Genomic DNA, 23,822 nt, shown 5'->3' with positions numbered 1-23,822 from the left:
AAATGTGAGCTACTGGGGATGACTCAGCAGTGATGGGTGAGTAATGACAGATTGAATTGGTTCTTTCTTGGCCCATGTCCCACCTACCTCCAGCAAGTGTTGTGGAAATCCAAGCTCAAGTTTTTGCTTACAAACAAACAAACCGACAAACATTTCAACCTCAACCATAGAGAATCCCTGAGTGACACTTAACTGCAGTGCACAGTGTCGTCCAGACGAGGTCACTGTGCATCAAGGGTTTTTTCTAGCAGCTGCTTCTCGTGAGCAACACAAACTTTTCTTGAACTCAGAGACTCAAACTTTGCAGAAACACTGTTTTGATTATTACTGCTGTATTCCTGAAGCTGCTTCATTATTACTCTGATCTCACCAGGTAGACAGCCTCTTTACCTGTTTGTATTTGATTGTAAACCAGTTGCCTGAGGTTTAAACACACAGGAGTCCTACTGTATCCCTCATTCAGAGCTGTGTCTGTGTCTATTCATAGCCCTCGTCATTTGTTGTCTGTCTTTGCTGATGGACACAGTTGTCCCTTGGCAGCAGCGAGCGAGGGACCTTGATTATACTGGAGCCACCTGCTGTCCTCATGTTGTGCACAGGCATGTTGCAGCACAGCTTCGTCCACTCCGGGACGAGACAGACGCGGGACATTCTCACACAGGCTTTAAGACTCGTTTCATGGTCCTTTAAGGCCACGATTATAATCTGAGCTCCAGAAGATTTATAGCGACACTGAAACATAACGCCCAGAAGATAACGTGTGATCTACAGCAGAATAACGTCCGAGGCTTCATCCTAAGGAGGTGGCTGTTAAATTGGGATTCTCGCATGCACCTGTCTCTCTTTGTCACTTATCTCATCCTCTGAAAATTGCATATGTCCTTTTCCACTGATAACTCAAGGCGTGATAACATACATTCTCGACGTCGGCGTTTAAATGTTGCCTCGTGGGTGCAATTACGTTTTAATCCTCTCGGTGCTGAAAGCAGAAAGCCTCCGATTGCAAGAATGTTTTCATTACATTTCAAAATGGCGACGAGGTCGGAGCAGTAAAGCTCATCTTGCACGTCATTGTTCTTACTGAGGGTTTTTTATGACCCCTGTGTCTCTTCAAACTGTTTTTTTGTTTGCAGGGAAAACTTTAGATAAATAATAATAACAGATTCATTTTGGCAAACATCGGGGCTTCTCCTTACGTACAGATAGATTCACACATTTCAATTTACACTTACAGTCATTTATTTTGACTCAAAAATAACCTTTGTCTGTTGGTGTGAATACCTTGAATGTCCCTGGCTCAGGATATTCAGGGTATTAGCTCAATTTGGAAAATGTGACAGCTGCAACTTCCCATCATTAGAATCCTCGCTGGCTCTTACGCACTTAAGAGATCGCAATTTGCGTCGTTAATGGAAGTTCATAATCACTGCCTGCTCTTCAGCGGTGGCTATTAAACCGTCACGATGGATTAGCAAGTTCCCGAAACCGCGGCTACAGTTGGATGATTCATCGACGGCCCACGTACGTCACTGGAACGATCTACGATTTGTGTAGCAGTTGTGTTGCGTTATTTTTTCTCTATTTTTCTGCTCGGGAATTTCTGCCTCTTGTCTGCGCAGGCGGCTCCTGAGGCCTTTAAAAGAATGGATTGTTATTTGTTCTTGTTTTGTGGGACTGGAAAGCACAAGTGTGTGTGTGTGTGTGTGCATCTGTGGTGAGTCTGAAATAGTCTCTCATCTTGTCCTTACAAAGGAATGAGGAGCCCTGTAGGGTCAGAGTCGACAGCAGGGGGTCTTTAGGGGATAAGTGGGGGTGTATGTGACCGACAAGACTTGGTGAAGGAGAAAATAGACCACTCCATCTGTCTCAAATCCGCCCTGCTGCTGACCCGCACTCTGGAGACTGTGGTCAGCTCCACGGTCACATGGTGATGGCGAAAGCCTTAAAACCCCCCGAGCTACAAACCCGAGACCCCAGTCATCTCTGAAACACCAGCTGGTCTTGGAGTTCCTCCTGCCTTCTCTTGCCTGGACAGCTTCCGAGGTCCCATCATGTCCGACACTGAGGAATTTGTGGAGGAGAATGAACAGGAGGAGGAAGAAGAAGAAGAAGAGGAGGTGAATGAGGAAGAAGAAGAGGAGCAGACGGATGATGAAGCAGAGAAGAAAGAGGAGCACGCAGAGGGGAACGAGCATGAAGAAGAGTCTAAACCCAGACCCAAGACGACTTATGTGCCAAACATTGCTCCTCCAAAGCTCCCTGATGGTGAGAAGGTGGATTTCGACGACCTCCACCGCAAGAGAGTAGAGAAGGATTTCAACGACCTCCAGACGCTGATCGAGGTGCACTTCTCCAACCGGCAGAAGGAGGAGGAGGAACTGTTGGCGCTGCGTAGCCGAATTGAGCACCGCCGCTCTGAGAGGGCCGAGCAGCAACGCGTCCGCACCGAGAAGGACCGTGAGCGCCAAACGCGGCTGGTCGAGGAGAGGACCAGGCGTGAGGACGAGGCCGCCAAACTGCGCGCCGACGAAGAGGCCAAGAAGAAGAAGATATTCACCAACAAGTCCTTTGGAGGCTACCTGCAGAAGGTGGACCAGAAGAAGGGCAAGAAGCTGACGGCGCGGGAGGAGAAGAAGAAGGCCTTGTTGGAGCGCAAGAAGCCGCTCAACATCGACCACCTGAACCAGGAGAAGCTGGCGGAGAAGGCTCAGGACCTCTGGCAGTGGCTCCACCAGCTCCACGCCGAGAAGTTTGATCTGTCCGAGAAGCTCAAGAGGCAGAAGTACGACATCTCCGTGCTCCGAAACCGAGTCAACGACCACCAGAGGGGCTCCAAAGCGTCTAAGACCTCCCGCAGCGCCAAGGGAAAGGCAGGCTCCAGGAAGTGAGGGGCCCAAGTCACGGCAACTGGACTGCCAAGTCGTTCCTGGACTATTTGGCCTGAATTTACAACTTGTATCAGAGAAGTTATCACAGGGATCGGGTGTAGAGTGATGGGGAACCTCCTTTTTTCCAGGCCACCCGGGGAACTGAAGTGAGAGAAACGAAGCTAATGAAGCCACAACATCTTGAACGACATTTGAGTATCAACGTTCACTGTATTCGTCTGCTCACAAGCTGTGATTGAAAAAGTTTGTTTTACTTGTGTACTTAAGTATTTTCACCTACACATTTGTTCATGTTTACTTCTTGTTTATTCCTTTATCTGAAATGTGTGATAAATGGTTTTAAAAGTCTTCATAAAAGCTGACAAAATATTTTTTGGTTTCCAATAAATCACGACTCAAACCTTTTGAAACACGTCTCTGCCTTTTGATGCTCTGTAATTTTTTAGAATTTGACTGAGTGACTGGATAAGATCAGTGTGTCTGTTTGTGTGTGTGTGTGTGTGTGTGTGTGTGTGTGTGTGTGTGTGTGTGTGTGTGTGTGTGTGTGTGTGTGTGTGTGTGTGTGTGTGTGTGTGTGTGTGTGTGTGTGTGTCTGTGTGTGTGTGTGTGTGTGTGTGTGTGTGTGTGTGTGTGTGTGTGTGTGTGTGTTTGTGTGTTCGGGGGGGTTGTTAAATGTTTAAAAACAGCTGTTGCACAGCTGATTTCTTTACGCAGCTGATTCAGTCTATTTTCAGCTCAGGGCGAGTCACAAAGAGGAAGAAGCATCTCACAAAAGAGTTTGAATTCCTAAAGCTTTCATACAACAACGACAAAGACACCAAATCTGCGATCTTTTAATTTTGTGCAATTTAAAATGAGTAGAATCCAGATTTTGTTTTCATTTAAGAAAATTCCAGTAATAGACAACACACATGTGTCATCAGCTGGATCAACAGGTTACTGTAGCAGCTGCTTCTATTTCTGATTCTAATCACCTTCTGATTTCTTTAATCAAATCAGGATTATGTTTCATAGGGCCACTCACTTTACATCCACTCACTTTACATGTGTGTCCTGAAAACATCCTCCTCTCGGTCAAGTCAATGTCAAAGTATAGAGTAGTGTCACGCTTTTCCCTCTAGGTGGCACCAGAGCACCAGTTTGTGATGTATAACTTTTAAAACACTTGTGGAAAATGTGCATTACACACCCAGATGTTTCTGAAGGTCTATATAATACATATTTCTTTTTAATTTGAAGAATCAAAAAATTTCCTCAGCTCTCTAATGTGTTTATATTTACGTTCCCATTCTTGGTGTAAAGCCAAAAACTCTATTGTACACCAAACATGAGACTTCGAACAGGAAATGAACGTCTGTTAGTTCACAGAGAAAGACTTTTTCAACACATGTCAGTATGAACACAGGTACCTCTCTCTCCCTGAAGTTTCTATCTTTCATGCTTGGACTCCCTCTCGATGCCTTTCCGCCCTCTTTCCTCCCGTGAACGTGACAAACCATTAAAACCTTCCAGAAACAACGGTATGTCAACAGGTTACCATAGAGACAGGGGAGAGGCTGTCTGTGGAATCATGTCTCTGTAACGACCCCCCCCCCCTCTCCCTCCCGTCCTCTAGCATCAACAAGCCCACTCCTCCAGCATCCTGCTGTATCAGGTCTGTATTGATGAGGTTGTGAAAAACGTCTGCCCGGACAGCATCCAGGGGGGCGGGGCATCAATCAGCTTCACGCGTTGCACCAGGGAACTAGATGTTCCCAAAAAATCAAGGCGCTGGAATTAAGTTGTTTGGGATTTTCTGTTGGCCAATCGTTCAAAAGGGCTCAATCCTGAACGTGCGTGTGTGCATGTGTGTGTATGTGTGTGTGCATGTGTGTGTGCAGCAGGAGCAGCAGCTGCAGGGTCATGAGTCGGGTGTTGTCTCGTCAGCTCATTAACATCCAGCAGAGACCAGAGAGGAACGTGGGCTCTGGTGATTGACAGCTCCTCGGCCTCACTCTGAACCCTGATGAGGAGTGGTTGTCTATTCTGTATCTTCATTTTAATTAGAGTGATTGCGACTGGTCATTGTTCAATTGTTTTTTTTTATATCTCGGCACTGAAAAGATGTCCTTAAATCTTATCTTCCTTGAAACACGATTAGAAAGCTGCAAATAAAAACACAAATTGACATGTGTTAAGAATCCACATAATCCAGATATGTGACCAAGACAGAGTCTGTGTGTTTTCAGCAACACTATGAGCCGTTTTGTTTCAGTGTTTAGCCTCAAGTCCCTTTTCCAGGCACCAGAGGATGTGATCACACTCCAGAGTGATCTTAACGTCAGGCAGGGTTTGGCTGCAGAGAACATTAAAGTGCTGTTTGTACATGAGAACAGGAGCTGGTGGAAGGAGGTGGTGTTAGTACACATAGCAATGTGGACACACTCCGAGTAGGCAAGAGGGTTCCGCGTTCAAACTTGCACCTTTCTGCTTTGAGTCTGGCTTCCTCACCTTAAAACATAGTTATTACAATATGTTTTCACTGTAGATCAACTGTTTCATTTCTTAAATAACCAAAGAGTGGGGCTCATACATATTATTAGTTCCACTCATCATGTTCATATATAAAAACGAACAACACACTCACATGCAGTTTACATGTTTTTAACAGTGAAATGGCTCCTTTTCCTGGAGAATATGAATATTTCTACCACCGGCTGAGTTCAAATTAGGACATTAATCACTTCAGTTAAATGAAACAACCGTTGTTGCTCATATTTAATATTAATTAGGCAGAGAATTGGGTACTTTAGCAATAGGTGCCCTTGGTGAGTTTAATGATCATAAACAATAAATGTCCCAACACGTGATGCTGTTCCTTTTTATTTTTCACCTTTCTGGAAGGTTAGCGTGTTTCTAATGACAAACATATTTCACCGCCCCGTCCTCACATGCACATGCACCATACCAGCGGGGAACCCACTTTAGAGACTGCTCTAGCTCCGGCCCTGTGGATGGATGAGGCCACCTCAGAGACTGGGCCATCTGCCTCATCCCCAACCTCCTCCAAATTGCGGTGGGAGTTGGTAGCGGCCAGAGGTATAAAGGAGGTTTAGCCAGTCCGACAGAGCGTTAATCTCTGCATCACCATAGCGTCCTCCCAAGTTTTCCAGTGCCGATCCCTGCGGCTACATAAAGTCGTGATGTGGCTGTGCGTCCTATCAGCGTGTTGCTGCGGCCCTGTGAGAGGGAGCTCCTGAGAACATAGCTTTAGTGTCTGTCACGGCCGGAATGCATCGGTCGACTCCACAGTACAGTACAGTGAGAATAGTAACAGTGGTTTCAGATCATGCAGCTTAATCTGAGCATGTTTTCTACTACAGTTTAATTGGAAATGTTAATTTTCCTGTGTTGTGACATGTTCCATGGCTTCAAGTCTCTGAAGAACACTGGTGACTTGTTTTTATTCCCACTAATGTGAGGTAATGGGTAATAATGAGACTTAAATTTTTACTTTATTTATTTAGAGCTGCTTGCCACAACTGTTAAAATAGAAACAATTATAGTTGATAATTTATGATATTAATATATTAGAGTTTTCTTGGGGCCGATCCTGATTTCGATATTAGGGGGTAAAACATTTGGAATCTGTAGAAGAAAACAAACCTTATTCAATCCCAGGAATTTGAAAAGTTAGATTTTTCTTTAGTGGCATCAAAGTTTTGACTGGTGATGTTTCATTGTGTTGAATAAGTGCTATTAAAGCTTCATACACTAATAGATGTTGAAGTGCACATCCTCTCTGAGACACTAATGCCTTAATAAACTCTTAACACGAGAGGAATTACTGAAGAGAGCCGATGTCCTTTCAGAACGTGTTCCTGTTTGTGCTTATTAAAAGATCTCATACCCACTTGATGTGTGGGAAATGCAGATGTATTGGACCGTAGGATGCAATGCTTCTGTATATTGAGTGAGTCATCGTGTGTGTGTGTTTGTGTGTGTGTGTGTGTGTGTGTGTTTTGTTCCCGTGTCGTCATGCATCTCTATAAATAAAACCCACTAACGTTCTCCTGGCGGCGGCGCCCACAGACAAACTGTAAGAACACAGGTCCAAACCATGACTCACCAGTGGAGAGTGTGTGAGTTCAGGCTGTTCATTCATGGCCAGACGCATCAAATACAATCATGTGACATCACACAGTTGCTGACTGCTGTTAGCGCAGGCGTCAGACGTTGAGTGAGACACACTGTGTGGGACGAGACGTGTGTCCAGGACGTGATGTTTCGAGCTGTAGGGGACAATGTGTTAGTATCGTGTCTGTGAATGGACAAGCAACATTGATCTGATATATAAATCAACTTAAATTAAATGGCAGTGTTGATTTAAAATGGTTGTAGATGCCGGAACCATTTTTCCAAGTGTATAAAGAAGGGTGTTTTTCTAAAGCTGAAGCCTGAAATAACAAATGTGCCTCTTTCAGGGTTTCGCCGTATAAAAGTTTACTAATCTCAAGAGATTCTAGTCCAGCTGTGGACTTGTGTTAATTTAATATTGATTTCTAGATCCAATGATTACAAGAAATCAGTTTGTCTTCCACTTTGGCCCAAAGTAAATAAGTATCGGCGGTGACCTTTAACCTGCCTGCTCTAATTGGATCAGTTCCCCCGCTCGTTATTGATCACTTTTAAAACTATAAAAAACCTAAACATGTAGAAAGAACAGATATTTGCTCATATATGAAAAAAGTATACCTTAATACAGTCATGAAGTAAATTTACTTTGTTACACACCACCACTCACAGAGCTGTTGACAATCAGCCTCAGTCAACAGCCAATACTCAAACTGCAAATTTGTATTATTTAACATGTACTGGACAATCAATAGATCGAGTTTTCAGTTTTGTGGCCATTGTCTATGTGGTCTAGTCTTGAATAATATCCAGTTTAGTCTTGTGATAACAAATAATCTGGCTTTGTTAGCATATTAAATAACCATTCACATTTTTACATGTAAAACACACTCTTGGATTTTAACTCTTAATCTTGCAAAGCAGTTTTTTCAGCCTCACAGAGCTGCATTGGTCTAATCTAGTTTAATTATGTCTATAATAGATCTGTTTTAATGATGTGATGATCAATAATCAGACCGTGACTGAACGTGCAGACGACAACTCTGTGATTTCTTCTTCTCTGTCCTTTACGTCCTGGCCCACCTGTTCCACTCGGTCCATTGGATTTCCACTGTGGGTTCATCACTCTCCGTACCTGAGAAAGAAAGAGCGGCATCTGATAAACGACTGTATTTAGATTCAAGCTCACGTCCTCCACCGCGTCCTCTCTGTCTGCCGGCTGATTCATGTCAACCTCCACCTCTGCTCGCCATGTAAATCAGCCGAGACACCGGAGTGGCCCGATCCCAGTGGAGCCTTCTCCTCCCATCGCGTTATTACCACGTCCTCCCACCACGGTGACGGCCCTGATGATGGTGCTGCCGCTCACACCTGTTGGAGCCGCAGTGAAGCCGAGGTTTCTCCAATGTAAGTGGCGTCTTAATTGGCTTTCTCACAGTAATTGTGGAACTGGGCTTAATACCAGTGTGAGTCAGAGGGTAAGTGGAGCTGAGGATGAGCTCACAGGAGGGAAAATCTCTGAGACCTTAAAAGGAATTTAGTCCTCGGCTCTGGTTGTGTGAGAACATTCACTGGGATTCATTTCTTATAATCTGGACACTTGGATGGTGAAGCACAGAGATTTGTATCAAAACACGTCATTTGAATGTTTCTTTAAACATTTTTATTATCAGACTGTCAGGTGTTGGGGTATTGTTTATATTCTGGAGATTTTTCAGTCTAAAAGTAGCTCGTAGGCAATTTATCGGAGAGGAAAGTTTACACTGAATTCTGTGACCCCTTCCTCAACCATGACCACGTCAAGTCAAGACATCTATTTATGTAGCACATGGAAAACAGCAGCAGTTGAGCCAAAGTGCTTTCAATCCTTCCAAAGGAAAGTCATATATGTATGGTTATAAAAGAGTAAGAAGTCAAATCCTGATCTGGATCCAAACCGAGTTCTAATGGGTTCCTCCTTAGGTCAGACCCCCTCACGGAGTTGTTTATTCATAATCCTGCTAACTAACTAACTAACTAACTGACTAATTGACTAACTGACTAACTAATTAGCTAACTAACACATTCTGATGAAAATCTAACCTTCTGGGTTGAGTTACTAACGATGTCTCCCATGAATTTTGGTTTTTGCTGACCGTCCCTCTGAGGAGCAGTCTTCGCCTAAAAAACATTGATCTTCACTTTATAATGACCATAGTCAATAAAGCAAATACCAAAATATCCCTGGAGGTGAGTCAGAGACGGAAATGTCCACAAGTAATTGGTATTTACTCTGTCATCGCACAAACTATGTAGATCATTAACGTGGGTTTAGCAGCAGATCTCTTGCCCTTCTCTCCATAGAGAAACATTATTATAAATGCAGCTCTCCTGGTTAGAAAACATCTGATTCTATGATTAGAATCCACGTCACACAGGCCTGTTGTGCACAGGAACTTCAGAGGAGAAGATAACTATGACTACCAAGAGGCATCTTGGAAGGAAACATCTAATCTCAGAGCTTACAATTTGTAATTGCTTAACTTTTAAATTCAGGTTGAATAGGCAACTGACTTTAAAAGTTTGGGCCACAGCTGTAAAGTTGGGGAAATGGAGGCTCATGGGTATTGGAGTATTCAGATCATGCCTAAATAAGATTTTTCAGAAACATAATTGAAATAATTAGTCATAAAAAACAACATAAAGGATTTACCAGGAAGAGCTCCGCATTTCCACGTTGGGTATTTCAGGAGATATTCACAAAATTTAAAGATTTATGAAATCTGAACTCAACGACTTATCCCTCTTCACATCTCTACGCGTCAACCTGTTCAGTTAAATTCCCTTTTTTATAACAGAATAATTACGACACCGCTCTAATTACGCTTCAGGGGAAATTCTAAAGGCCAAAATTAAAAGAAATTCACACGTTCAGCTGGTTTTTAAATGTGAATCCTCGTCCTGGTTATTCATGAACTGGACGACTTTTGTCAGGGCGAATCAGTGGAAGGAGGAGAAGTAATGAGAGAGGATTCCTGTGCTCGTACCCATGGGGTGAAACATCTATTTATAGCTGCCTTCATCAATATGTTTTCCCTCCGTCGCCTCCGTCTAATGCTTTGAAAAGCAGCTCCTCAACCTTTCATCTCCTCCCTGCCGGTGACGCCTGGTTCCTGCCGTTCACTTGACAGACGCTTTTCTTCTCTTAGTATTTGAAACGCTCAAAAACATGCTGTACTCAAAATTGATTTAACAAGATGTACGCCGGGTGCGCCACTTTGCAGATTACAGGAACGCACATCACAACTCGACCTTTTCTCTCGGCGAGGAAAAACATGCAATCGGCAGCAGATACAAGAGGCTCGTCCGAACCCGACGTGTTTACAAGAAGCTGAGACTGGTGGTGATTCAAATTCAACCCCATCCTCAAATCATTACTTGTCCTCCATTCCAAGACAGGAGGGGAGCGTTAATGTCAGACAAGTGTGGAGATGTAGATGAGTTCCTGTGCCAGACGGGAGGAATCATTAGGATAACACGAGACGACTCTGAACAGATGTTCCAGGACGACAGACGGGTTCACATTCACACTGACATTATAAAAAAGAAAGAACGAGTGTCTGTGCTTTGTATTCACGTCTTCTATGTCTGTGCTTGACTCTTATCAGATAAGACAGAAGCCGACAGGAAATCTTACACAACATATTTTTGATATCTGATTTACATACCCCAGCTCCCACCAGTTGCTCTCTAAGCATGACCCCATGCCAGAGGGCCGTGGATTTTCATAACAGCAACACTCAAGGCCATAAATGCTACCGTTAGGCTGTAATGGGCGGCGGCTATTACACAACTGTCCATCCACTTACCCCTTTAACTGTAATTGTTCTGGGAATAGAAGCAGCCCCCCCCAGCTACCTCACCGTTAATGATCTGACCTCTGACCCTCTGCATCCAATGAGCCGTGGAATACCAGCTACACTGAAGCAAACCTGCTCATTCACAGCAATATCTCCCTCTATGAAGTATCATGGTGTGATACAACCCTGGTTTGAGAGAATATGATTTGCTCCTGATTCGATTATAGGAGTTGATGTGAAAAGGATGAAATATTTTGGATTCAATATGAGGAAAAGTAGGTTTTTATTAGAGCCTGACCAGAATGGGTTTTTGGGGTCTGATGCTGGTTTTGATATATCATCCAATATCTGTATCCTTGTTATGTTATTAGAGAAATATGAAAAAGAACAAAATTCAAGTGTAATGTTGAAGTAAGATGAGAATAAAGTTGTAATATTAAGAGATAAGAAAATCTCATTGTTTCTTGAGAAACTACAACTTTATATTACGTAAACATCGTCTCTGCATTGTTAATCGTGTAAAATGCAAGTTTTCATATCAACACATATTTTCAAACGCTGATATATCTTTGAAAGATGCATCTCCACTGATACATCTAGTTTTTAACATCTTTGATAAACCAGTGATGAATAATTATTAAGTTATTAAAATGTGGAGGTAACAAAACAAAGAATAGAAATTGTTGCTATTACAACAGAGTCTCTTCAGAGAGTAGAAGTTGAGAGAAGCTCACATCTTCTGCGAAGACAGTATGAAACTGGGATGTTTAATTAGCCCCAAATAATGACTGATCTCGCAGGTGCATTGTTGACGTGCACATGAGGTCAGACCAATCTGCGCAGAGTTAAACATCCAGCGCAAATAAACATTCAGGAAATGACTAAGCTTTAATTACACGTATCACCACGCGCAGCTATTAGTCGGGGCTAACTACAGATATAGCACTCCACTCTAAATATGGGTTTAGCCTAATATAGGAGAGTGGGCAGCTTCTATTGCCAAGGAGACCAACACAGCCCCCCAACCTTTTGTGTTTCTGGGCGATGTCGTGGATCAAAGGGACGTTGTTGTGCGCTTTGCAGAGAGATCAAAATGTGCTTTTCATGTTTCACTATCAAACGTGTGCAGGCGGAGGAGACACAAGGAATAATCAATCAGAGAAGCTCTTTATTTTTTACTTAAAGGTCTGAAAAGCACAAACTGGGGCCTTGAGTCCCTCAGTCGAGTGGTTATCCAACAGGTATTATCTGCAGTGGTAGAAGGGCACAGTGTTTTGCCGACAACCCTCACAGACAAAAACGCATTTGTAGAAAAACATGCAGTTCAGCTGTGTTGCAGTAATTGTAGGGAGTATCAAAGGGAACGGCTGCTCACATCTTCACCCTGGCCTCCTGTCTGCTGCTGGTTAATGATGCAATTTGAAGAGTTTGAGGACAAAACACATTTTGGATTTGTTTAGAAAAACCTCCTGACGCCTCAAAGTTTGAGGCGTCCAATTTTTTATTGCCATCTCAAACATTGTGACCTTTTGTTTTTAATTTCCCAGAGATTAATTCATGGATCTTGATGAGAATGCAATTTGGTGCAGATCCACAGGAGAATATGGATTTAGCTAATTAAATGTAACCCTTCTGTCTAACTGCTTCTTCTTCATATTGTCGGACATTGCTTTGACAATCCGCTGCCTTCGGTATCTTACGAAAAGCACTTGCTCTCGAAAACTCGCTTCTGTTCTTTCTCTCTACTTTTTCGTCTCACGCTGTTGTATAATTCAGAGTAATTATGCCATTTTAAATGCACACAGCACACTTCTTGCTCTCCACTAGAAAAAGAGAAAAGTTATCCTTGTTGTTGTCTTGACAGCGAGTTGAAAAAAAACACAAGAGGAACGAAGCATTAAAACGATGATATGTGACAGAACCATAATTAAACAGACAGTGTGTGTTTGTGTGTGAAGAAGATACGACCATAGACATGACAGCTCTTGAAAAGTGGAGGTATTGTAAAGGTCAGAAGCCCCTCCTCCTCCGTGTTGGTGGATGGGACGTGAACCCATCTTGAGTTGACTGTACTCGTCAGATAAATGCTTCGTTTAGATGGTTTCTGAACAAGAACGAGACTCCTGTCATTTGCGTAAGATGGTAGCGTTCATATCCAAAAATATTTTGGACAAACAGCCAATAGCTGAGTCTGAATTCAGGCCACTATCACTTTATAGTCTCACGTCTGGGCTGTCCACGAGACGTCCAGTGCTTTAGCACCAAGGTTCAACTCGACTGGACACAGCTAACAGAGCAGTTAACAGGGGGGGGGGGGGCAGTAAAATTGTATCATCGTATTAAATGTCAGCTCTGTTTCCAGGCAACAGCAATAAGGGCCGGAATGAGTTCTGCTGACCCGTCCGTCTCATTTCGGGATCTGCAGCCCCTGAATTGAGTCACAGCCTATATATAAACCCATAGTGCAGATGTTAGCTTTAGCTTTAGCCCTATCATTCAACGACACACACACGGATATGTTATAACTCTTGATATTTTTTATTGATTTATTTTGTTAAAATACATATGAAACAGATACAATAAATGATATCCCAAATGTTGACTTTAAATCTTTACAAAAGTTATCACAAACTGTACACGTCATGACAGTGGGGGGTGCAGTGGTTCAACTCGCTCAATTTACCGTAGATTCACTCAATATGCAAACGATCACAGCAATCAAAGCTCTACACTGGTCTAGACATGAAGTTACTGGTTAAGGTAGGAGTCCGCGTCACTGGGTTTCCCAGTTGGACTATTTATTCACAACTATAACAGAACGTGTATCAATGTCACTCGAGTACAAGTCCGCGCTGTTCAAATCAACACCAAACAGTAGAGAGACGTTCTGATGTCTCTTCGTTTCTTTTGATCATTTTAACGACAACTTCTTTTTTTAAATATATATATATATATAAACAGGTCAATTGACAAATGTACTGTATGTATATACAAATGTAAACACACACACACACAAGTTTGAAATGTCACATCCATTTCCCTTCAGTATGTGATGAACAACATGCTACATGTAGAAATATTCAATATCAAGGGCGGCACAGGGGAAGATGCATCTGCACGTGTGCAAGTTCCATAACAGTACATAGCCTTTTTCTTTCTATTTGCTATCTTGGGTTTTTATTACTCACAAAGGAGAAGCTGAGTCAGATGCACTGAGCTTTATTTCATATGGCTTCATGTAAAAAACATCAACAGAATATTTAAGAGTACATATGTATGTTTCTTTTTTTTGTTCCCATGGATTAGCAATTCCCTGAATTTGTAACAGGTGAAGAAAAAAGCTGTACAATAAAGTTTGGCTCTTTTTTTTTCTGCCACATTTCTTTAATTGATTGAAGAATCACATCGGTTCATCTTTGTGCTGTTAATTGATTTTACACGAATAAAACCACATGGTCAATAAATGAAAGCAACAATCACTCACTATGCTAAGTGTTTTTTATCTTAATTAATAATAATAATAATAATAATAATAATTTGAAGCCCTGTATTTGTGTTTTTTGCAATGTGCAGTAACTTTTCTTCTATTCGATCTAATCTAATTTACTTTTATTCTCTTAATTATAATAACAAACAAACAAAAGCAAGCTTATCACTTTTTTGCTCACAGTTTAAAATCAGGACATTGTTCTGGGCCTTTAATGTGCACTCGATTGCTGCATAAATAATATTATATATTATAACATCACCAGTATGATACATGATCCCAGTTTACTGTACCTGCTTAGTTTCCTTCTTTTTTGTTCACATTTTAAACTCTGTGTTTCACTTTTAACACTGCACAAGAAACATGTTTTCAGGATGAGGACGGATCTGTGTGTTGAATGAATATGAAGAATGAGTTGAAGACTGAAAAGTTCAGTTACAATCTGGATACTGTGCTCCTCATATGTTTAAACATTGATGTTAAATGTATTTAACATGTATTTTATCTTTTTAGCGCTAATTCTTGAAGTAGAAACACAAGGGAATTAATCATAGGTAGTGAATATACCTAATATTCAAATACACCTGTAGAATGAGAGGAGGATTAAATCATTTCTATATGCTACTTCTTATCATATTCTGATATCTATCTGGTGAATACAAAAATAAATATGAGAATTGTTGTCTAAAATCAGGTTTTCCCGGTTTTTGGAAACGACTTCACTTTATAGTTCAAACACATCTTGAATCTAGTTGCTCTTCCTCTCTCTGTACATATGTCTGCTACATGTTTCTGCTTCTCCAGATCCAAGAGTCCTGTCCACTGGCCGGTTATTGGCTCGCGAGCTCGGCTAGCGTTAGCTCGCTCGTCCAAGGCCATGTAGCGAGACTCCCTATATGGGCATGGTGGGACTATGACGTTTATTTCGGTCGTAATCCCATTCGACGCACTCTAGCGGATCGTTTCTGACATAGAGGAACCACATCAAATCGCGGGAGTTTTTTTTTTCCAGGGTTTTTCGGATGGTAGACAAGCCAGATACCCATATTAACGTGTAGAAGCACTACAAAAGTGGAGTTTTTATAATATATCCACTTTAAAGACTAATTCTCAATCAAGTTAACGCTTTGATGGCACTGAGCAGAGTAGCCCTTTGGCCTTTGTGCCATTTCAAGGTAAAAGTGCGATTTCACTCCAGCTCTATAACTCCACTTCAGGGCCGGATAATACTGATTGAATAGCTGGAGGTGAATCGCCGAGGACAGCTCGCAGCGAAGTCTACTATTCATGTGGTCCGACAAAACAAAACTTCAGAGCAGCCGTAGGGGAAAACGAACTCTCGAGTTGAGTGACAGTTGGTGCTGTGCATAGCCGGCTCTGTGGAGCCCTTCAAGAGCTGCAGCTCGAATGAGTGAATACACACAGTTTCATCACAACCTTGTTGGAATGGATTCAGTTTTTTTCGCACAACGTGATCACAAATAGGCAACACAGCTTCGCAGCAGCTCTAAGCAAACGTCTGTTTTCTCTCACAGTCCCGTTGTCACTCTACCTGTGGTCGTCAGGGCGTCGGCGGCGGTTTGGGGGACGGACACGAACCTTGACTCTCAAAGCTCACTGCTCGTCCGGGCCACTGCAAGGTAAAATGTCACACAACACATTCAAGTTTGATGGAGCCATTAAATATCACGGATGGAAACTGAACAGGTATTTCTCTTGTGCCGAGGACGCACTGTGATCATGGGCAAACAGATCGTTTCAGCCCAGTGATGTCAGATGGCATGAGCAGATTAGGGCCGAGGGAGCCAGACGCAGGTTTAATATGAGACTCCCTCTGGAAAGAAGCACAAGCTTAAACAGGGGCTGTACAGCAGAAGCATTTCCTTTGTCAGTTACTTATGGCAGGATTGTCTCCAAAATGGTTGAAGTAGGAATTAGAGCCTGGTCAATAAAGAACATTCGGATCTATCGGATGATATATGTATTCAAAAAGGTTTCCTAAGACTCTAGTAGGAATCATACTTTTGTGTTGCCCCGTATGCAGGTTGGAAATCAGTTTGACTTAGACTTGTGTTCAGACATGTGATCCCAAACTGACGCGTGCAACCATCTCCTTCTCTGACTCTTTACCTTTCTGCCACGTCCATTACTTCCACTTAGTTTTGCCTATGATCACAGTTTTTTACATAAAGACGTTTAACCACTGAAGATTAGTAATCACCTGTGTTTTCCTATTCGTCAGGTGGGGGGGGGGGGGGGGGGGGCAGGTTCGGCAAAAGAGGAAAAAACATGGATAATATGTAAAATGTGAAATTACTGTGAACGACGATATTTTAAGAAGTTTGCAAAGCTGGTCACTTTTCTATGAGCACTGGTTTTAAGACTCTAAATCATGAAATCATCCATTTTGTCTTAAATATTTCTATATTGGTACGTTCCTGGATTTTGTCTTTATAAAAGAAAAGAGAATCGACCAAAAAAACGTGATCTAATAAATCTAAATGCATTGTTTTAACTCTGGTGTTGTGTGGGATATATATTGAATCCAGAATAGATAATAATTAAGAGTAAGTAATTAATTAATAAAGTACAGGAGTTAAATTTAGAGGCCAGATGTTTTATTTAATTAAAAGAACTTAACTACCCACATTACACTCAGAGTAGAAAAGGAAAAGTGTCGTTGAGCGACGATGCTCAACTTTCAAACGTGGCATGATCTGATTTGTCTCTTTGTCACGTTCAGGAACTCCTAGAAAGCTCTGTAAATATGAGTTCTTTGAGACTGTGCGGTGGGGGGGGGGGACAGAGTGAAGGAATGGAGGACGACAACATCACCGTACCTCTCCCAGCGCATGCCAGTGGGTGATGGGCTTCCGTGGATACGCCAGCATTTCGTTCCAGTGATCCCGTCCGAGGCCCTCGGCGTCCGGCCCGGCGCGACACACCCCGATCACCTCATTGTGTCCAACCCTGTTAGCAGCAAAACACACACACCCACACACACACATTAGCACAGATTTAGATGCACATAGTTATGTGTCCTGTAGTCCGGGTGCAGATTCAGACACATAATGACTGTGCTGATTAAATAAATGTGTAATTCATCAGGTTTTTAAATGAAAAGAAAAAGACTTGAAATGTAGCTGGAGGCTCGTCAAGGTCGAGTCTGAACCGGGAGAGAGAACAAACTGACCTCAATTTCACAAACCAATTAAATGTGTTTAAAAGCTTTTTCTATGGTTATCATGTCCTTAACGACCCTGGAAGAAAAGACGACCTCCAGCGAATAGTGTGTGCGTCTCCAGCTTGGACTCACCGGTCGTAGTCCATCACCATGATGGACAAGCTGACTTGTTCCACGTTCTCGGGGGGGATGTCGAAGATGATGGCCTCGTTGTACACGGGGTTCAGCGTGCTCTTCTTGGTCGTTGTTTTCCGCTTCTTCAACCTCCGCCCGTCGCAGATCAGATACACCTTGACATACGGATCTGAGGGACACAGGTTGTTGAGATCACTGTTAAATAGGATGATTTAATAAGGAACTAAATGTTCAGGGGTAAGTTGAAACTGACAGAGTGAAGCTTGTGCTCTTATCTCACTTCTCTCACGCTCACACTTTTTCCCAGTGGCCTCCCAGCATCTCCTCTCCCCCATTTCCATTCTAAGTGGACACCCGCTGTCTGTTTTCAACTAAGTCTGAGTTATGGCTCAGTTTGAGCGTTTGAAGCGAGCCACATTCGATCCGCTGTCGGGGTTACCTGAGGAGCCTGTGATGTCCATGGCTTTGAGGTTTCTGCATTTGATGACTGTGAGGGTCATTCTCCCCGCTGTGGGGAGGTAGCACAGCGAGTACATGATCTCTCCGAGGTCCACGCTCTCCTGAGGAACAAGAAATCAAAACTCAAAAGCAATGTTAAGTTACCTACTAATAATATAGGTGTTGCTGTTTGTGTTTTATGTGGAGAAACATTCGACTTCTGTGATAAGACTAATAGATTATTTCCCCATCAATCTACATGAACTAGAAACTTGAAACCTTTTTTAAAGCAGGGATTTAGAGTCTTTGTTCAAAGTAGAAAGACAAAGGGGGATCCTCAATGACTGCCCCATTCAATTCAACTGTCCCCTGTACTATGTATTTCCATTTTGTGTTAATAGCTTAAACTCTTGTGAGTCTGTGTGCAAACTGCAACAGCTTCTTAATCAGATAAACAGGTAAACTCCAGTAATTCAGTCACAAACCAAAAATGTGTTATTGTAAATGAACATTTTGGCAATTCATTCAAAACAAATAGATGAATGTCATAGAGTTAATTGAGGAAATAAAGATTCATATCAGGTGAGTTTTTGAACTGAATAAATAGTTGTGTTGGTGTTAATTTATCTTACAGGAGTTGATGTGAAAACAAAGACTCCCTGTTTATCCCCCTGATATAAATCATAATGAAAGCAGAGGCTTGTGTTTCAGTGTTTATGTAGGAGTGAAATGTGTTTGTGTGGGCCAGTGTGTTACATATGACACTGGTGTTTACGTGAGGACACTGTAAAGCCTTGCTTGTGTAACTAATTTGAAGATTTCTCACGATTTGGTATTTTTAGTCTGATTTGCTATATTTACGTGGAGAGTACCCAGCAGTTTTTGGAAAAAGCGCGTGTGGGAGTTTGGCTTCTGAAACGCATTTCCCCGAGCCGATGAATTATGCAGCGTGCTCCACCTGCCACTTCTTCTAACTGTTGACGATTATCAGGCCCTGAGGAGCGATTCAGACGAATACTTCCTGTTAAGACCTTTTCAGAATCAGTACAAGTGCCCCTTCACTGGGGATTTGTAGGAAGTTTGCTACATGGCGAGCGTGTCCTTGTGTGTGCGGGGATCTGGCAGCGAGTGTGTGAACGCCGACTCACTGTGGTCGCTGCATGAATATCCTTCCACACCACCGCCTCCCTGGAAAGATCCGAGAGTTCAAAGAGGTTGTCCACCACCACCTCGCCGATCATGTCGTGGCTGGTGAAGCGGTCGAAGTCGTACACACTGAAGTGCAGCTTGCGGTTGCAGATCTCGTCGTACACCACGGGGAAGCGGAAGGTCTCGTCGAACATGGGGTTCAGGTTCTTGCGGTGGACGCGCGTCTGGAACTTCTTCTTCCTCTCCGGCAGCAGGTAGATCTTCACGTACGGGTCGGAGGTGCCCGTGAAGTCCTTGGCGGGCAGGTCCAAGGCCTTGAGGATCCTCACCACCAGAGCCTGCTCCTCGTAGTCGTAGAGCAGCGAGAAGCTCAGCTTCCCGCACGTCTCCACGGGCTCCCTGGCCTCGCCCTCCGAGTCCACAGACTTCTGCTTGTAGAGTTCAGGTTTGATTCTTCCGATGCTCACCGTGGAGGACTGGCGGAGAGGCACGGCGTCCATGCTGAAGTCAACGCTGGTGACATTCATCTGACGAGGCAGGTGGCGCCTGAATGAATTGTGCCTGTTGAGAAGGGAAGAGGGCATCTGGTAAATGTCTCAAGTGTCAGTGTAACGCATGAGAGGCTTTGTTGTGATGGGCGCTAATGGTTTGTCAGGAGAGGGTACATCTGAAAAAGCATGATGCATAATAATGTGCAGCTCATGGAACTTGCTTTGACATATTGCCGTCTGGAAGAGGACCTCACATATGGTTCCTACTGGTTTGTTTTGTTTTTTACTGAAGAAGAACAGAAATCTAGATTAGAACCAGCAGATGCTCAGATAATGTAGTTTCACATAACCAGAGGGCTCAAGTGGCTGTTGCGCCCTCTATGGGTCACTGCCAAGACATTTACCAGTGATGACTCTTTGAGGCGGATCCTTCAATTTGCTTAAGGCATGTTTTAAACACCAACAACAACGACCTGGGCAGACACAGGAAGATTCTGTGAGCTTGGTAAAGATTCAACCTACTGCTGTGTCTCCTCCTGGAGAAAACAACATAATAAAACCACATGTGGTCAAACAGAAAGGTTTCATCCTTTTTTGACACTTCTGAAAAAAAGGAAAAAAAATCAGCATTCAGATTTGAAGCTCTTATTTAAAACAATTCCCCCACGAATGCTGTAAATTCCTAAGGTTTACATCTTCTGAGGTGAAAACCGACCGTTGTGTTTGACTTGCCAATGTTGTCACCTAGCAACTGGCCCTCCTCCCTCGTCCGACGGTTAGACAATCACAGCGATCTGACAGCCGACGCACAAATGATACGCTACCGGGAGAACAGCTGCAAATTCGGGTCTAGACACACAAATATTGTCACATAACAAAACATCTAAATTGGATTCAAACGCAGCTAAAAACATCCTGAAAAACTCTGATCAGATTGGCTGCAGCTATTTGCTCTGCTGCTCCTCATGGTTTGTGTTGACAGCTTTAAAGTATATATATTCATATGTACTGATCTCATCCTGCTCTCAAAATGATACTCAACGCATTAAAGCTATTTGGATAATTGGTTTAGTGACATATCTCAAAATCCAAATGCTTGCTAGATCCATCCGCTCACATCACAGATGTCTTAACATCTAGAAGACTTTTAGAAGACTGTGGCTCATCCAACTGGTCTTAGAGCAGCAAAAAGCAAAGTATTGACCAATGCAGATGACTGTGGGGACTGCGTTTTATTCCACAGCCACCTGCATTATTCAATAGCTAAGATTAGCTATGTGTCTTCATCTTACAATGAAGGAAAAATCTATTATTTATGAGTTGTGGACTGTTGTTTATCCAAATAAAACACTAGGTGTATATACTGGGCTGGAGGAAAACACATGTTTCACCCTTTTCTTAGCTTTTGTGCACAAATTGATCGTCCTTCAGTTAACGGTCATTAAAGAGCATTTCTATCAACCCATCAATACATGTTTAAAAGAGAGAATCTGGAGAAGAACATCTACCATGTCTTTATTCTAGTTTCATAATGTTTTAAGATGTTTTAAGGTTCAACTTAGATTGACCTTAAACGTTGAGAATCAGGACTCCCTGTCAGAAGAGTGGGAGGACGGGCTGAGAAAGGAGCAGGCGTTGTAATCTTTCACCTGGCCTCTCTGTTTCCCTAGTGGGCGTGTGATTCACCACGACCTTGGACTCGATATCATTTAATTAACGAGCCCCACGACAAACCGAAGCTATAACGGCTTCTTCTGAGAAACCGAGTGCAGCTGCCTGGTGCGTGTCACCAGAACCCGGCCTTCCACCGCTGACAGCTCCCGCCCCACAGCACTGCTTATTATGGACGTTCCCCTTTAATCACTGCTCTGGAAAACAAAGAGAAGCGAGAGCTGATTGTTTAACCACTGTGGTTGCTTCCTGGCGTCACCATGGCAGCGTGACTTGTGATTATAGGTTTCGAGCTGAAGCAGAGAGTTGAGCCGCGGCCCCCAGTTGACGAGCCCATACTGGGGGTGGTGGTGTTTTTTTCCCCAGTCAGACGTATTGAAAGACACAATTTGCTGTGGACAACAGCGTTTGAAGGTCGCCGGCCAGTGACACGTGCCAGACCACCTCCAGGGCCGCGGCCTCAAGGTCAGGAGCTGCCAGGAGTTCTCTTTTATTCGTGTAGGCATCGGTTTTGTATTGTACGGGTCAGGAAAACAAACTGAAGTGGGTTTTCAAAATTGCTGTCATTACACTGGGATTGTGATCGGATGAATAGCCCCATGGAGTGGGTGTGAGGGGGGGTCAGGTACCTGGAGGAGGAGGTGGGATCTGTGGTCTGCCTCTGGATCTTAGCTTGCTGGGTGAGCTTCTCCCTCAGGGCCGTCTGCACCTCGGCAGGGATGTCCGGGGACGTCTGGCTGATCTTCATGGCCGCCTCCAGGAGCTTGACCGTGCTCCGGCATCCCACCTTCGCTTCCGGCGGGCGCTTCTTCTCCACCTCTGGCGCCTTGCACTCGGTGATCGGCGGGGGGTTGGGTGGAGGCGCCACGGGGAAGCCCACATGGAGACCATTCTCCGCATGGGCTGACAGAGCTTTGCTCCTCCAGATGGGCCAGCACAGCTTCCAAAAGACAAAGAGAGAGACTACCAACAGGGCGAGGCCACAGAAACCTACGACCACGGCAAGCAGACTAATAGAGATGTCTACACGTAACCATGGGGAGACCAGTAGAGGAGGACACAGAAGGACACAGAGAAGGGACAGGAGAGGCAAGCGAGGGACAAAATATGACGGACAAACATGCAAGGGAGAAAGAGAAAACAGGAGAGAAAGCAAGCTGTAAGAAAGAGGGGGCAGCATGTGCACCTGTTCGATAAAGCAGGACAATGTAAAGTCATTTAAAACCACAGTAGAGGAACCAACAGCATTAAAGAGAAACACATGTTCGAGCCTGAAGAGACGGAAAACAATTTGGTGTTTCCGTCTACTCCTGACTTCTCCTCTTCTCTCTCATATATAGATGTAGAGTTTCTAATATGTAAGGTTAATGCAGGAACTCAATGTTAAATCATATTGCAAAGAGAAGAAACTAGAGGAAGGACGTGGTTAATTTGTCTCCAGTGAGACATCCACCTCTGTGTATCATCCACCTGTTGCTGCTCCATCAGCCTGAGCTGCAGCAAGATGCGCAACAGGTAGAAGAAGAAGAAGAAGAAGAAAAACACTTCACCGCGTAAAGACACGTTCCGCAAAAGCAAAGATCTAACAGGCGAGAGGTAAAGTGAAGATTTATCCAACTGCTCAACGTCTTCATTTCAACAAAGTGTGGAATTGAAGAGAATTAGATTTAAAAAAAGAAAAAGACTTTATTCCATTTACCTGCGTGTCCTTTACCTGGTATGTTGCTCTCCAGGGGGAATATATCCGAGCATTTCTCCCGGTCGACGTGGCCCGTGAGACAAAGTTCCGTGACGATCTGCAGAGCCCTCTGGCACAGGGAGATGCTGTCCTCCGCCCGGACACTCATGTCTCTCCTGTTAAGCCATTGCACGCCGGAGGAGCCGGGGGGACGCTGGTTCATCTGGGCACCGGTTACGCGCCGCGCTGTGCAGCCTGTGCGCGGAAGACAGCGGCGAGGCGCGCTGCGTCCTGATCCATATCCAGTGTGCGCAGCGAGCAGCAGCGAGTGGCCAACCCAACCCTCCGCGCGGCCAATGGCTGTGCGCACTATGCGCTGTGCCCGCTGAGTAACGGGATTACATTAGTTATGAGTACAGTTGTCCGTCCCCCCCCCCCCCCCCCCAACCGAGAGGGAGCGACGACCTGTCTGTGTCCCCGCCTTTAGTCCAACACATGCTGGGTTACCGACTCCCCCCCCCCCCCCCCCCCCCACAGGGTTTGTCCCCGTTGACACTGGATCCACAATCCTGCACAATACCCCCCCCCCCCCCCCTCACGTTTAAATATCCCCCTGCAAAGCAGATGGAGTTGGATTTAACCCCAACAGCAAATTGTAAACTCCAATAAATGGAATGTATTTGTATATTTGTACATTTCTATGTATTTTATGGAGTATTTATCGTCTACACTTATGTATCCACTATTTA

At 43.8% G+C, this 23,822-nt stretch overlaps 2 protein-coding genes across 2 annotated transcripts; one reads left to right on the top strand and one right to left on the bottom strand.

The window, feature by feature from the left end:
* Positions 1 to 51: 51 nt before the first annotated feature.
* tnnt2c (troponin T2c, cardiac) lies at positions 52 to 4,043 on the top strand. Its single transcript, XM_062382444.1, has one exon. It carries the CDS (start codon positions 2,052 to 2,054, stop codon positions 2,886 to 2,888), a length of 837 nt encoding a protein of 278 aa, XP_062238428.1. The 5' UTR covers positions 52 to 2,051; the 3' UTR covers positions 2,889 to 4,043.
* Positions 4,044 to 14,508: 10,465 nt separating this feature from the next.
* Positions 14,509 to 23,431, bottom strand: syt10 (synaptotagmin X). Its single transcript, XM_062382435.1, has 7 exons — positions 23,095 to 23,431; positions 22,025 to 22,418; positions 19,233 to 19,794; positions 18,086 to 18,206; positions 17,644 to 17,815; positions 17,168 to 17,297; positions 14,509 to 15,960 (listed from the first exon to the last, which is right to left on the bottom strand). Exons 1-7 carry the CDS (start codon positions 23,294 to 23,296, stop codon positions 15,889 to 15,891), a joined length of 1,653 nt encoding a protein of 550 aa, XP_062238419.1. The 5' UTR covers positions 23,297 to 23,431; the 3' UTR covers positions 14,509 to 15,888.
* Between the last annotated feature and the right edge of the window lie 391 nt (positions 23,432 to 23,822).

The sequence above is a fragment of the Platichthys flesus genome, chromosome 23, assembly GCF_949316205.1.
Source record: "Platichthys flesus chromosome 23, fPlaFle2.1, whole genome shotgun sequence".
NCBI classification, from domain to species: domain Eukaryota; kingdom Metazoa; phylum Chordata; class Actinopteri; order Pleuronectiformes; family Pleuronectidae; genus Platichthys; species Platichthys flesus.
This window is presented reverse-complemented; position numbering and strand designations above follow the sequence as displayed.